At 48.8% G+C, this 15,768-nt stretch overlaps 2 protein-coding genes across 2 annotated transcripts; one reads left to right on the forward strand and one right to left on the reverse strand.

The window, feature by feature from the left end:
• Nucleotides 1-1,446: 1,446 nt before the first annotated feature.
• Nucleotides 1,447-2,709, forward strand: L3040_005953 (uncharacterized protein; the record flags this gene model as incomplete). Its single annotated transcript, XM_007291408.1, has 1 exon — nt 1,447-2,709. The coding sequence occupies one exon, from the start codon at nt 1,447-1,449 to the stop codon at nt 2,707-2,709; it is 1,263 nt and encodes a 420-aa protein (XP_007291470.1).
• A 1,983-nt stretch (nt 2,710-4,692) lies between these two features.
• On the reverse strand, nt 4,693-7,533 carry L3040_005954 (uncharacterized protein; the record flags this gene model as incomplete). Its single annotated transcript, XM_007291407.2, has 2 exons — nt 4,693-5,876; nt 5,940-7,533. 2 exons carry the CDS (start codon nt 7,531-7,533, stop codon nt 4,693-4,695), a joined length of 2,778 nt encoding a protein of 925 aa, XP_007291469.2.
• Nucleotides 7,534-15,768: the final 8,235 nt, after the last annotated feature.

Below are 15,768 nucleotides of genomic sequence, written 5' to 3' on the forward strand. Positions count from 1 at the left end.
CGAATTACCTAAGCCCCTGGCATGGTGCGTCCGTATTCGCCAAGACAAATCGAGTATTAGAATATAATTGCTTTCATCCACGTCCGCACCATTGCCGAACCAGGAAGAGACGAAGAAAACCTGCCTTCTCACTAGAGTTCTTTGAATTAATTCAAGACAAAATTGTGCTCTCCTACTGCTCTGCACCCCTATGGAGCTCAACCCTCCAGACCCGGTAAGCGGATGTAGTAAGTACACCACAAGCTGGCCCAGCCTTTCTGACCTTACTGGAAAGCAGAGAAGCTTATTTCAAATCAGAAAAAATCCGCTGTGGTAATCGAGACCTGTTGCTAATATTCAGGAATTAACGATACTTGACGAATCATTCATTGTCTCCTATACCGCCAAGTGGGCAACGCACTACCTTCAGCGTTCTTGGTTGACTTATTGGCCGACTTTACGAGCCGAGACACGCATCGAATGCTTTATCCTGGCATTTATTCAGAAGACCAAGAATGTCTCGTCAGGGAAAAAAAGTTTATAGTGTAAAAAGTTCGATGGTATCTGCCATATGCAGAGACAGACCATTCATTCATTGCATTTTGAACCTACCTACTACCCTCAAGCTCAACCTTGATTCACAACTATCCAGAAATTCGCAGGAAGTTCAAGAAAAGATGTCGAAGATATAGAAATACAAGCTACCATTTCCGATACCGGCCGCTTCTTATAAAATCATCTCTAAGTGTGCTATCAGGATCCTCAAGTGATTGATAAGTAAAGTCGCAGACTCGGTACCAGAGTGTGGGGCTATGTTTAATTACTTGTCCCACTTTAACACCATCTTCGCAACTGACGTCTCCATAGCTAATGAGCAGAAACTCTCGCTTGGTCATATTGATCAGAAGAGTAAAGTAGAAACAGCATTACGTCTGTCTACCATGCAGTATTTTATAAAGTAAAAGACAGAAAAAGAATAAAAATGAAGAGTAACGAGTTGTGCAAGATTTGATTTCAGACTTTGCAATTCTTTTTTTCTGTATATATACGAGACGTCAAATGGAGATATTCAGAGTCTACATTTGGTGCATCATCGACCGAGTACTAAAGATGTGATTGTGCTCGCCAAATGAGGGAATAAGACAGAGTAAAGAAAGGGGATTCAGGCTACTCTGACCCACGTAATCGAATCACCCACCAATGCGATTCTGTATCACCAATAGAGCATATGACTCTCCGATATACTGCAGAGCTCCACGGGAACTGGAGTCGGGAGGTATATAAAGACCCGGATCTCTCCTCCCCAAGTGTCAAGTGTCAACCATACTCCCTCCGCCCAAGCACACTTCAAACGTCCCAAGAAAAGAATAAAAAGGAAAAGAGAAAGAGCAAAACCCTCTTCCTCATCTTCTAAAAACTCGACAACAAAGATACGCCAGAAACACATACAGCACAACACAGCACAACATGTCCGGACGCCCATCCTCAAAGACGCCCAAGTCCTCATCCAAGACGCCAAAGCCAAAGTCAAACGACGACGAGCGCGGGCGCGAGCCCAAGAGCAAGACCAGTGTGAGGGTCCCACCCTCCGCGGTAGAATTCAAGAACTTCAAGGCCCTGCGCAAGATGTCCCCCATCGGAGAAGAGGACAACGCACTCGACGACGAGGACGACGACGGGTTCGAGCAGTTCAGGGGCGTAAGCCACAGATCGAAGCTGCTCGTCAAGTCCAGCGATTCCGGCAGCGGATCAAAGATGCCCGCGAGCGGAGACACTTTCGCTAACAACGACCAGCTGAAGAAGTCGAAGGGCAAGGGCAAGGCCCAAGAGAATGAAGCGGAAGAGGAAGAAACACCGGAGCTCGACTTCGAACTGGACGACTTGGAATTCGGCTTCGGTTGCGGCTTCGCGCCTGGACCACTGTCCGGCAAGCCGACGTCAGTGATGCCGCACAGCGATGCCTTCCGAGACACGCCCTTGCAACCGCAGCTGCAGCAATCGTCAGCCATGCCACGGAGCGACGCGTCTGCAGACCCCAAGAAGAAAAAGAAATCAGACCCCAAGAAGAAAAAGAAAACCCACCACATCATCGAAACCGAGCTGCCGACCCCCGGGGATTTCAAGCCCAAAAGCATCCTCAAGACCAAAGAGGACCGGTTCCGCGCCCAGCTCCAGCCGCACTTCAGCGAGCTCGAGCCCTCATTCGCCGAGATCCAGAAGAGCTGGGCCATGCGACTCATCAAGCGCAGCGGGGCCTGTCCCGAGCAGCGCGAGTGGATACGCATGGACGCCAGCGCCGACGGCCAGTCCGAGGGCGGCTTCCTCTGCGCCGGCGGCCGGCACGGCGTCCTCGACAGCATGATCGAGCTCGGCACGGGCGGCATCTTCTGCCTCCTCAGCAACAGCAACGGCGGCGACGGCGGCGGCAGCAGCAGCAGTAGCAGTAGCATCGAGTGGGCGACGGCAACAAAGTTCGGCCCTTACTTCCGGGACCCGGGGATCCGGAACGTCTGGGTCGAGATCGAGCTGCCGCAGCGGCTGACCCTGCCCGGGCTGCATTTCTGCGCGCGCAAGGTCCTCTTCCTGGGCTCGGAGAACCAGGTGGCGCGCGCGAAGTGGGAATTCTTCGACATGTACCCGGGCTTGCAGGAGTACTATCGCTATGTGATGCCCAAGAGGGAGCCGCCCGAGGAGTGGAGCACTGATAAGAAGAATCTCATCAAGTGGTGAGGCCCGGGAACTCGCGGTGATGATGACGGGTGGTCGAGTACTGTAGTAAGGAGACCGACCGACCATGTAACATACATATCCATCTAAATCGTAGACTTTAAAAATCCAATCCTTACACCATTTGAGAGATTTCATATGTGAATCGACCCTCTCCGCCTATCAAACATCCCTTACATAAAAAAGAAAATTTTGGGAACAAGGAAGAGAGAAAAAGAAAAAATTTAATTTAAGAGAAAAATGCAGAAGAGATAAAACCCACTCCAGAGCTTCAAGGCTAGCTAATACACACACAAATACATGTACGTACAAGCTTTACACAAGCTAAGCAAGCTATTCTATTAAAAAAAAAACTAAAACCAAACCCCAAACCAAACCAAAACCAAAACTCAACATTCCAAAACCAAAGTATACTAAATCGATTCAAGAACCGACTCATAATCGAAAACGGCACCGTTAAAAAAAGAACCTCTAATTTCTTCATCGCATCTCATTCCAGATGATCCATAAACCGTCTTAGATATTTCAAACGGGCTCCTCGATAAATGTATTCTGTTTTTAAAAAATCTAAACGGGAAACGGGGGGGGCCATGAAACAAAAGCGCTCGGGACGGTCGGCCTCTTTTAATAGGAATGGTCGGAAAGAGCTTGATCCTGCTTTTTAAGCGCTCCAATAACCGTCTCTCATCAAAAGAGGATCAGAGGACCGCGGGAATGATCCTCCCTACTTTCTACTTTCCCTTTGAGGAAAACCAAAAAGCAAGCCTTGAAGCAATAATCGAAAACCCCCCACCCCCCCGCCTCGATTACAAAAAGAATAACATGAGATTCCTTCTGCTCTTCTTTCTTTCTCTTTTTCTCTCTTTCCCTTTCCATTTTCTCCCTCGCTCGCTTTACCCTATTTACTCGCTACCCCCCCCCCCCACTCTCTCTCTCCAGTTTATACTTTCGCTCACCCTCGTTTACTTTTCGCTTACTCGCTTATCAACCTATCCTACCCCGTCTTCCTTCCTCCTCCATCTTCCACTTTTCCCAGATATCAGCCAACCGACTGCTACCCATACCCATACCCATACCCCATACCCCATACCCTCCGTACATATCTATACATATCCTATCCACCCCCATCCGACTCTATCCTATCCTCCATCTTCCTCTTCCCCTACTCCACTTCCCCCCCCCCCCTTTCCACTCACCTACTCACTCACTCACTCACTCACTCACTCACCCACTCACCTTTTTTTCTTTTTTCCTTCAAAGAAAAAAGAAATACCAAACCAATATATCTACCGATAGAACAACAACAATACCAATCAGCCCTACCCCTACTAACTCCTTACTTCAATAAATAAATAGAATAAAAGCCAAAGCTCAAGCCAAAGCTCAAGCCAAAGCTCAAGCTCAAGCTTCGGCAGCGAAACAGCCAATAATTAATCGACTCTTTCCTTCTTAATGTTTTTTTTTTTTCTCTTTAATATTACATTCAGGCTCTGAAAAAGAAAAAAAAAAAAAATCATACACACAAGAATATCAAGTCTTATTTACAATCGGTACGTGAAATAATAATACTCCGTAAAAGAAAGATAAAGAGAAGGAAATAAGAAATGATTATACCACAAGGCTGAGGTCTTATAATAAGGTATATGCATTAGTAGGAGCGGGATATTATACAACCCCGGCTAACTAGTGCTTATATAATAACTAATCAGAATCTTCTATCAACCTAACCAACGTCCTACATGGTACGTTCGTAACAGAAGAGGGATATAAGAAAGAAACAAAACAAAGTCGTATCGTATCCTCGTTCGTCCCTTGGAACCCCGCAAGGATTTGGTCTCTTCTTCTCTTCTTCCTCTTTCTCTTATATATATATACACTCGCTCTCTCTGCCACTCACTGTCATACCCTCGCATCAACTCTCTTACTACCTACTTTTTAGTATAGATATACGACGTGAGAAACTCGCTCGCTCGCTCGCTCCCGCGCTCACGGCACTGCAAATAAATCCACACTGCGCCCCTTGATCCCCAACGGCCGCGCCGCGCGGCCCGACGCCCCCGAACCCACATCGCCCGCGCCCACGTTGACCGAGTATTCCAGCAGGTTGACGACGCGGACGCCGCCCACGCTGACGTTCCGCGCCGCAAGGTTCGTGTAGCTGGCGGGCCGGAAGAAGGCGTTCAGCGCGATCTGGGCCGTGATGGCATCGTCCACCGTGCCTTCCTGCAGCACGTACAGGACGGCGACGCGCGCAAAGTCGAGGGATTCTTCCGTGATTTCGTAGACGCCCGAGAGAACGACCTCGGGGGAGGGAGAGGGTGCCGGTGGAGCGGCGATAGAGGAGGGGGGTGGGGAGGCGGGGGGTATCGTCGCGCGCATGGAGATGTCGTGAATGTCTTGGTTTGGCGTTGCGAGGGGGTCGGGTGCCATGGGTGAGCCAAGGTCGCGGCGGCGCGCCGCCAATGGGGCTGCAATCAAGCTGGGGACGGATAATACCGCGGAGGAGGGGCCTCTGGAGGGGGTTACAAAATCGCCTGCGTCGCCGATCCTTTCCGAGCGGCCTTGGAAAGTGAGCAGAGCGTTTTCCGTGGCGCAGCTCAGCTCCGCCGAGTTGAATCGCACGAGGATGGTGGTCTCGTCCAGAGGCACGGAGAAGTTCGTCATGGAGCCTGCGATGACGCGGGGGACGGCCTCTCCCACCGTGACATTAGTGACCGTCGGTCCGGGAAGGGAGACGGTGGAGCAGCCCGTAGCATTGGCCGAGGCACACCTCAACCCTGTGAATCCGTTCGTGCATAAACACGCACAGGCCCCCTTGTCTATTACTGACGTCCCGCCGTTGGAGCACGCCGTGAGCGGGCTGGCTGCGCATTGCTCTACAGGGGACATGGATCGAGAGGTGGAGCTGTCGTCCTTGTCGAGAACGAGGATTTTGAGGGGGACGATGATGGCAGCAGTGAGGATGGCCAGGAGGAGGAGGAGGGTGAGCACAAAGGCCCAGTTGGGGAGACCGCAGCACCGGCGTCCCGGCTGCTGGGCGTTCGAATCTTGACTGCGATTGTGGGCTGAGGGGCCGGACCAGTCGGGCTGGCAGTGGTTGGTGGAGCCTTCGACGCGGCCCGCCCCAATGTTCATGGCGGTAGCGGATCGGCGCCAGTCCGTGGGAGTCACTGTTGACATTTAGCGAGTTGGCCGCGGGCGTAGGGGTTGCAGGAAAGCGAGGGGCCACTTACTGTTCATCTCCTTCTCTCTCGCAAAGGCCTGGAAGTCGCTCTCGCTCGGGAAGTCGTCCAGCACCATCTTACTGCTTGGTCTCTTACCCCGGTCCATCATTGCCGCCAAGCGGGTTGCTCGCTTGATCAGTTCTGGCAGACTGGTCGAGCTGCCTCGCACCTCTGCTTCTCTCGCCGCATCCATGTCCACTCTCGGGGGCCGTCGCATAGCCGACAGTGGGCCGTAATTATTATTCGTCGCCGGACTTGGGGTCCTCGTCCCTCCCGGCGTAGGAGGTCCGAGCGAACTCGCCATGTTGTAAGCTCCCATCATCGCATGCGCCTTGGGATCCGAGAATGTGTACGCCGGCGATGGTTCATTCGCCGTATAAGTCCGCGCGAACGACGGACTAGGCGCTTCAGGCGAGCGGCCAGACCTGGGAGCGAATCCGGTTCCACCTGCCCGCGGGGAATTGGTGTTCCCCATCATGGGCCACGCCGGGTCTCGTTGGGATTCCTGCCTCTCCGGTCCCTGATCCCCTCCCGTCCTACCAAATCCCTGAGGGGCTCCGGACGTGGCCACATCCCCCATCGGCGTCACTTGTCGTGGCTCCTGCGGTTCATCTGGCGGTGCCTGAGATTCTGTCTTCTCCAAACTTTTGTTGGTGACCATGGATGGCTTCGCCCTGCGTCCGAAACTCGCGCTCCGGATCAGTCCCTGCCCATCTTGATCGCCGGGTCCGGCAGCATCTTGCATTTCGTCTGCCGTAAGGGATGGATGGAAGCCCGGCGGGCCGTAGGCATCCTCGTCTGAGTACATGCTGCTCGCATCGCCGGGTGATCGAGGAGATCTTGACCCCCAGCTCATGGGGATGGCGGCGCTCGAGGCGTACGAGTGATGTGTCGTTTGGGAGCGAGGACTCTCCTCGGGGATCGGCGAGACGAAGGATGCGTGCGAGTAATACAGAGATGTGCCACGCCTCGAACTGGGCGGTGGCCCGAGATTGGCGATTCTCCGAGGGGGTGCCGGGGGAACCGGGGGGACGGGGGGAACGGGGGGAACCTCAGGTACTGGGAAGTCCGGTATTGAGCCTACGGACGAGATGGTGGATGGCCTGGAGGTGGTTCCGGCTGGAGACACATCATCTGGCGAGACGGCATCCTCTACCTCCCGTTTACCCCCCACCGTGTATGGCGGCAATTCTCTAGATACCTGGCTTTGTCTCTCGGACCCATAGTCCGAGGTGGGCGACGGATCCTCCAGCTGGGACGTCTCAAACATTCCCGGAACCTGGATGGGTCGCGGGGGCCGCTGCGGCGCAGGCCCTCGACCGGCGGGTGGTTGGTAATTCTGGCCTGGATCAACCGCTCCTGCTAACGGCCATGGCGTTGCATGGGCCGCCGTCGGTTTGGAGATTGCCATCCCAATGGGAAGCTGCCCACTCTTCGGGCCCGAGAAGACGGCCGGCATGGGCGGCCGGATCCTGCCCGGTGGGTTTGCTGCAGGCGTCCGCGCCGCTGCTCTTCCTGCCTCCGCCCGATCTCTTGCCTTCCTGACCGATCCAGCAGCAGCTCCAGGATTCCTGGATGGCGGGTGCCATGGTGTGTTGTTCATTTCAGCTGGGACCGAGGAGGGAAGACGGCTCGCAAGTCCTCTGGCGATGGATATAAGGGGCTGGCTGCAAATTGGTAGCAGCTACCCTCTCCGACCAATGCTGCGCCTCGGATCCTTTCCCCTTTTATCGCGTTTGCATATGCATGAAGCCGTCGGACACGAAGCTGATTAGTGTATGCGCGGAGCCGTCGATCGTCTGGTGGAAAGGAGCCAGGAGCCGGAGATGGAGATGGATATGCCAGGGAGCCGGAGCAGATCGTCGCGGTTGCGGATTCGATCGACTTGTTCTCTAGAACTTGGAGATAACTTGGGTATTTGGGCTAAACAAATGGAAGTGATCGAACTTCGAGCGAATGAATGAATGAATGGACGAATGAAAGAATAGACAAATAAACGAGCGAACGAATGGTAGATTGACAATGGGTATTCATTAAAGAGGGCGTGGTCGATCCCGGGGAGCCAGAATGGTACAGCGAGAGATGGATTGATTGTTGTCGACGTCGAAGGGGAAGTGCCAATGGAATCAGTCGACAGAGTTGGGCATTTCCAACTGCGAATGTCGGTCGGTCTGTCGGTCTGTTTGACTGTCTATCCCCAATCCCGAATCCCCAAGACGATGGTGGGTGGGAGCGTTGTGGTCCGTAGTAGGGTAGTAGAAGTACGAGAATCTGAGACGCGGGCGATTAGACTTCCCCCACCTTCAACGAGTCCTGCGCGATGGTGTTGTTAGCTGGCTTGCACAGGGTAAGGGAACGAGCGACCAGGCGATGAAAAAAGAAAGTAGTACAGTAATACAAATGCTCCGATAATCCAGGCTTTCTTTCTCTTGTTCTCTATTTTTGTCCCCGTCATAGAAGGAGAAGGTCGAGTCGAGGAGAAATGAAAAGATCGGATGAATCGGCCCTCGTGTAGAGTAGATTGCAGAAGTCGATATGAACCGTCTTTCCAAGGGCAGAGGGGGGAAAGTCAAAATGGAATTGGGTTTGAGGGACCAGGAAGTTGAACTCTGTACCCACGGCCCACGGAGTAGGGACCCGATCGTGTCTGCGGCGACCCATGTCGGGGACAGGGCAGGGCCGGGGCTGGGCAGGGCAGTGCAGGGCAGGGTTGATGAGGATGTGAGGAAGAAGAGGGAGAGGGAGAGGGAGAGGGAGAGGAGGTAGAGGTAGAGGAGGTGAAGGAGGTGAAGGAGTTGGAGGAGGGAGGGAGAGGAAGAGGTGGGAGGGAGAGTGAACGACAGTGTCAACAGCACGCAACAGAAGAAGAGGATGGTGTCGGTGGTTTACATTTGGTTGCACGTGTGGTATGTCACGTGATTGTGGGGATGGGAGCACCTGACTGTCGTTTCTCCCTCGGTACAGATACCGTCTAGTTCCCCACCTTGGGCCTAATCGCCCCGTATCTACTGAACGTCGACGAAGACCTGGATGGAGCGGCTTCGGCTTCGGCTTCGGCTTCGGCTTTTGATTCTGAAGTGGCCCGAACGAAAGAACGTTCAGAGGCCCGGGTCTGGGCTGGGCCTGTTGGTTTTTGCCGTATGGCGAGGGCGAGGTTGAGGGCACGGGCGAGCACGATCAATCCAGCAGCAAAGAAAGAGGAGTGTTCAGTCGAGGGTCAATAGCAAGGATGAGGCGGAGAGGGAGAGAGAGAGAGAGAGAGAGAGAGAGAGAGAAAGAGAAACTGAAAGAGAGATGAAAAGAAGAGATGGTCAATGTTGGACTTGGCTACTTGGTGACGTGGGCACAGGAGAGATGAGATGAGGAAATGAGCTGGTGCAGGTGCAGTGGGGGGGTAATGCAGATGCAGATGCAAAAATGCCGATGCAGATGCAAAGGCGGATATGCACAACACGAGAGAGGGAGAGACAGAGAGAGAGAGGAAGAGAGAGCAGTCTTTCAGTTGGCTTAACTCAACTCAACCCTGCTCAACTCAACCCATCTCAACGCAACTCAACGCAACTCGACCCCAACTCGACTCAACTCGACTCGACTGGCCAGTTCACCCCAGTCTCAAACGCCCAAGTTCGCAACATCCACCCAAGCCAGGATCCCGGGATAGGGAAGGGGACCGTCTAGGGGTCCAGGTTCAAGGCGCATCGGTACCGTAGGCCTCCGCGTGGTCCGTCCGTACAGTGCGTACACGAACATTCAGGAGGTCAATGTCAGCAAGACGTCCGGCCGTACAGACACGAGTCGCACCGCATCTTGGACGTACCGTACGGTACGGTCGCTCTCGGTACGCACTCATGCAACAGACCGACTGGCCGACGACTCCCACGACACGACATCCGGTCCATCGGCTGAACATTTACTGCGACGCATACCACAGCGAACAAATGCACAACCGAGTTGGATTTCATGACGCCTTGATTCCACAGATCCAATGAGATCCAGATCGATGAACCCACCTCATAAATTCCCGTCTGGCCTGTGCTCGATACTCATCCACTGCCGAGGTCGCCGGGAAATTCGATGCCCAGTCCAACTAGTAGTACGTAGTAAAAGGAGGTATTCACTGTCCGTAGGTTCTCGACCCGCAAGCCACGCCACTTGAGCTCATCTACGGAGTCTGCTCCCTCCTCCCTCCAGCAGCCAGACAAGAGAAGAATGCTCGTCAGCTAGATCCATCTCACGTGAGCCAGCCGTTATCCTTCATCAACGGGCGTCGAACGATACGGTAGATACCACTACGACTACCGGTACTACTCGTAGCTGTCTTCAACCGTCAACCATTACGTAGTAATATTTATATCCTACGTGTCACCAGTGTGCACCAAACCCCCCAGTCCGAGTCCAAGGCCCCAAGTCCGAAGCCAATCTGCGTGCCGCTGCTCGTGCCCTCGCTAGTGGGTTTCGGATTAAACGAGCTGTACATAGTAGTACGTAGTACGAAAAAGTTCCTTTATCATTCTTATCCCCGCGAGTCCCCCACGCCACCCCCCGTCCCCTCCCCGTACGGAGTTAGGTAAACCGACGAGCCCGGTCGGGTGCTTTGCTTTCTTTTTCTTTCGGCCCTCGGCTACCTACCTACCTAAGTAGTAGCTCGACCGGTATCCACCACCGCCAGCACCGCCAACCAACTAACAACCCACCTCTACGCAACAGTTACGGTACCGGTACTCCGTACAGTGAGTAAGAAGTATTTTGATCAGCGAATCAAAGGACGCCATTGCCTATTCGCCCTTCGTAACGACTAAACACTGTCTCCGGAGTACGAAACAGACAGAAACATAGAGCCCGAGGTGGTCGTTCTTGGATTTGTGGTGTTGTTATGCCTTTTTTTATGTACGGCGCTTTACAACGGAAAAGGTACCTCGACATGATCTTTGCAGCGAGGTTTTTTTTTTTTTTTTTTTTTTTTTTTTTTTTTTTTTTTTTTTTTTTTCATATTTTTTTTTTCATATTTTCCGACGGATAAATAGCCTCAACAAGAAGCAGCTCGTACAAGTCACGCCAGCACAGTATCAAATCGTTCTTGTCCGTAGCCTACCAACCAACCAGTCAGATAGACCAGTCCGATTCAGTCCGATCATTCACTCACTCACTCACTCCGCAAGCAATGCTCCACCCTTGAAAAGCCCTTCTACCGGTACATGTTACAGTACATTCCAATGTACGAAGTCATTGTGAATCCTTTCCAAGGCTTCTCTTTCTTCTCATAGGTACATATAAGCAAGCACATGGAGAATTCTAGGGAGGGGTTTCTAAATGTGTGTGTGTGTGTGTGTGTGTATTTAATTCTAATATTAGGGTGACTTTATGGAAGGAGGGTGGGAAGGGAGGGGGAGGGGGGAAGGAGGGGGGCAGGGGAGAGGGGGGAGAGGGAGGGTGGGAATGGGGGGAGGAGAGACAGGTACCAGTAAGTAGGGTACCGGTAGGTACCGGTATACCTATTTATTTAAAGGTTTCTGGTTTTGGTTTTTTTTCTTCTTTCTAATTTTAATCATCGGCTGTGAGTTTAGGTGTTCTTGGTACAGTACCTAGTTGTTGGTAGGGTGGGGGAGGTACTACTAGGTAGGGTAGGTAAGGCAGGTAAGGTAGGTAGGTAAGTATGGCGTAATGGGGAGGGTGGGGAGTAGGTAGGTACGTAGGGTACGTAGGGTACGTATCCGGACGGAAGGGTCGGAGATTTCTTTTCAGGAGGGAGGGAGGGAGGCGGGGAGGGGAAGGGGAAGGGGGGGGGGGGTTTGTTTTGTTTTACCGGTGGATTCTATAAGTAGGTATTGCGGGAGAAGAAAAGAGGGTAGGGGTGTTATTTTTCGATATAATTCTCTTTTCTTATGTGTGTATTCCATGTTCTTTTCCGGGGTGGCATTTATATATATAGGTATATATTAATATTTCTCTTTTATAATTTTTTTTTCTTCTTTTTTATCTTTTTTTTTTTTTTTATAATATAATATATATATATATATATATATGTTTTTTACAAGTATCATCTTATTCAGTTTGTTACAGAGCAAGTAAGCAATCTTTTCTTTCCTACTATCTTCTTTCTTCTCTCTCTCTTTTTTTTCTTCTTTTCTTCTTAATCATCCTACGGATAATTAGCTCTAGGTCCACCAGGTTCACTCTCGTACAGATTACGCAGTAAAGGGTCGTGGTATAGAGCCTCTTATATAATCGGTCAGATCAGCTAGTCAGTCAACTAAGGTAGTCAGATCAGATCCGTCATCCCGCATCATGACCGCAACAATAATCAACTCTCGAAATACCGCACATCTAGCCGCACAAAGTAATCAATCGTAAATCGTCAAGGCTTTTAGTGAGTATAAGCATATTTCGAATTCTGCGGAGTAATTCTAATATATTAATTCTAATATTAGCAAAACTTGACCAAAGGAAAAGGTAGGAGGGGGGGGGGGGAAGGAGAAGGCGGCTAATGTTGTAGGGAGGTAGGCATATTTAGCTATTTATATTTTGCTAGTTTCACCACCTTCTATTAATTACTTGCTTTCTGGAGCTTTGTAGATGAGGTAGGTCTCGCGAAAAGAGAGGGGAGGCAGGTAGGTAGGTTATACGTATCCGGACGGAAACGCCGGAGATCTCTTTCGTAGATCGAGGGGGAGGGAGGAAGGAAAGGGAGGATGGAGGGAGGTTTTGTTGATTGATTCTGTAGGTAGGTATCGAGAAAGAGGAGAGGAAAACGAGTTGCTTTTTAGTATAATTCTTGTGCTTCTTATACATGTATTTCATTATCTCTGTCTTGCTCCTGCGGTTGTTTTCATCGTTTCTGATCTATTCTGTAGCAAGCGAGCGACCAATCTGGTCATTTATTTCCTTATCAACTTCTTTTTTCTCTTTTCCTTTCTTTCTGTCTTTCCGTCTCTCTCTTTATTTCTTGTTATTGAATCAAATCGTTTGGCTCTTGCTTTTCTCTACTTTCTATCAATCAGTCTATCTATTCACCAATCTATCAATTTACTAAAGATATCCCCTCCCCTCCCCCCTACCACCCTCCTCGTCTCATCCCATCCCTCCTCGCCACTTCTTCCTCCTTCGTAACTGCCGTCGCACTCCCATCCCTATCTCCTCCTTTCCTTCTCTCGCTCTAAGATCCACCTTAGTCCCCGCCAGATACTACGAACTCGGAATTTAAAACCTCGGTTTTGATTTCAGAACTCGTCTGAATCACTTCGTTGCAGAAGCCAAAACTTCCTAAAAAAAAACCCCCCCCATCAAAAGTTAAGAAAGTAAATCTGATATCAAAACAAGCTTTCCGTTCCCTTTCCATTTTCCCATCTTCGAGCATCCCTTCCCACAAGTGTTTACGCGAGGAAAGTACAGAGCATACTCATACTTCGCACCCCGTAATGAACCCTCGGTCTTGAAATCTAGCAATAGAACGAACGAAGTGCAGCTCTCAAAAACAGCAAGTACCCGTTTTCAAAGCCTGGTTCTTGAGAACCGAGGTTTGGATCTCCGGTTAGCAGAATCTGGAAAAATGGCTCGCACCACCTGCACTGAACGAACGATCTTGATATGGTAGATAGTGTCGCGAGAGAGAGATTGTCGTTTTTGCGGTAGATCAGCCGGAGTCTTTCCTCACTAGTATAGTGATTCTTTTTAAAATTGTGGGATTCAAGTATCTCAGTATCTATTCAGGCTTATATTTCCTCTTCCTTCTTTTGCAACAAAGAAGAAAAAAAGAGTACGTCTATCTCTCAACGGCCTCGACGACGACGTCGTCAGCTCTCTCGATACCCGTCCCGTGGTGCGGAATGTTCGTTCTTCGCATACGCAACATTTCATTTTGATTTTATTCTACACTTCGTATTCTATATCCTATACAACGTTAAGGGAGTTGGTTTTCTGTGACAGCTGATCAAAAGACATGTATGATGTGATATATAAGGACGGATTATGTGCTTCCGCCGCGGGATCATTCGCTCACACGGATAACATTGATGATAGGTATCTTCGATGGGCTAAGGTTGAAAGGGGAGTTTGATAGTAGGATTTCGTCGTATATTTACAAGTAAGGAAAAGTTTGCGCAAGTGGCAAAGAAGAAGGGACGAGGATGAAGATGGAGATGGGTAGATGGATTAGCGAATTGGATTTAGCGAGTTTCTGAATGGATCCGTTTATTGATTGACTTACCTACTTATCTATCTAATGTAATCGTCGAGTCTTAAAGATGATGGGAGGACCACCTAAGCGAGCCGACGATTAGACTTGAAGTTCAAAAGAGGAAAGAAGGAAAAAAAAAAAAAAAAAAAAAAAAAAAAAAGGAAGCGTGGCTAAGGAGGTACCCAGATGCGGCAGGGTTACGATAAAGATTATCTATCTACTTCAGATAGTCTATTTATTTTCATCTAATTTATCCACTCAAAACGGCTCTACTTTTAAAGCAGAATAGAGAAACCAATATATATAAACAACTAATCCTATTCGCTAATCATCATCATCATCATCATCATCATCATATTTATTAACATCAACACCAAGCGCTTATCCCAACCCTAACCCTTAAACTCGAAAACCTTTTCTGAAATACAGCGATGTCTTGGAAGACAAAAAAAAAAAAAAAAAAATCATGTATAAAATCCCATCCATCCGAAAGTCAAATCCACACTATAGAAAATCTTTTTTCCCCCTTCTTTTTTTTTTTTAAAAAAAAAAAAGCAAAAAAACACATAAGGAAAACCAACGAATCATCCCTCGCTATCCGCAAACACCCATACCCACATCCGCACAAACGACCTCAGTCCGTACAGATATCCAAACATCATGCCCATTCCTATTCCCAATCCCATTTTCATTCCTAATCTCATTCAATTTCATTCTCATTTTACTTCTACCTCATCACAAACCCATAAATAAACGCTCGCGCGCATTCGCTCGTGCGTAGGTAGCTCCAGCTCTATTCCGTACACTCAATCGAATCGATTCGATATATTTATAAGAGCCTCCTTCTTCCTCCCGCTTGCCAAATTTTTTTTCCTTTCTATTTATTTATTTATTATTAGCAAAGACATGAAATAAAGACTGATACCGTGTTTATTTATATGTTTTCAGTCGATTGAACTAAGCCCTTCTTGCCATCTCTTATATCTAGCCTTTTCCCTTTTTTATCGCAAATCTTATTTTTTTTTTCTTTTTCTTTTATTTTTTTCATTTTTTTCATTTTTTTCATTTTTTTCATTTTTTTCATTTTTTTCATTTTTTTCATTTTTTTCATTTTTTTCATTTTTTTCATTTTTTTCATTTTTTTTTCATTTTTTTTCATTTTTTTTCATTTTTTTCATTTTTTTCATTTTTTTTCTTTCTCCCTTGCCTTTTTTTCTTTTTCTTTTCTTTTCGTTTTCGTTTTCTTTTCTTTTCTTTTTCTTTTCGTTTTCTTTTTCTTTTCTTTTCTTTTTCTTTTCGTTTTTTTTTTTTTTTTTTTTTTTTTTTTCTTTTTTTTCTCTTTTTTTTTCTTTTTCTTTAGTTTTCTCCTTCTTTTCTTTTTCTTTCCTTCTCTCCTTCTCTCCTTCTCTCCTTCTCTCCTTCTCTCCTTCTCTCCTTCCCTTCTCCTTCTCTCCTTCCTTCTTCCTTCTCCTCTTCATTTTTTAAAATCAGCATACAACCCACAACTCACAACTCACAACAAACAAAAACAAAACGAAGAAGGAGATTCAAAAGTGACGGACGTTTTTTTTTTTTAAACCTTTTTTTTTTTTTTTTTTGTCAAGGAGTTGCTATATCCATCCCTCTATCCACCCACATCAACAATCCCAGCACCAACACCACCCC

Source organism: Drepanopeziza brunnea, assembly GCF_022702325.1.
Source record: "Drepanopeziza brunnea f. sp. 'multigermtubi' strain 214-2 chromosome Unknown ctg10, whole genome shotgun sequence".
Taxonomy (NCBI): Eukaryota; Fungi; Ascomycota; class Leotiomycetes; order Helotiales; family Drepanopezizaceae; genus Drepanopeziza; species Drepanopeziza brunnea.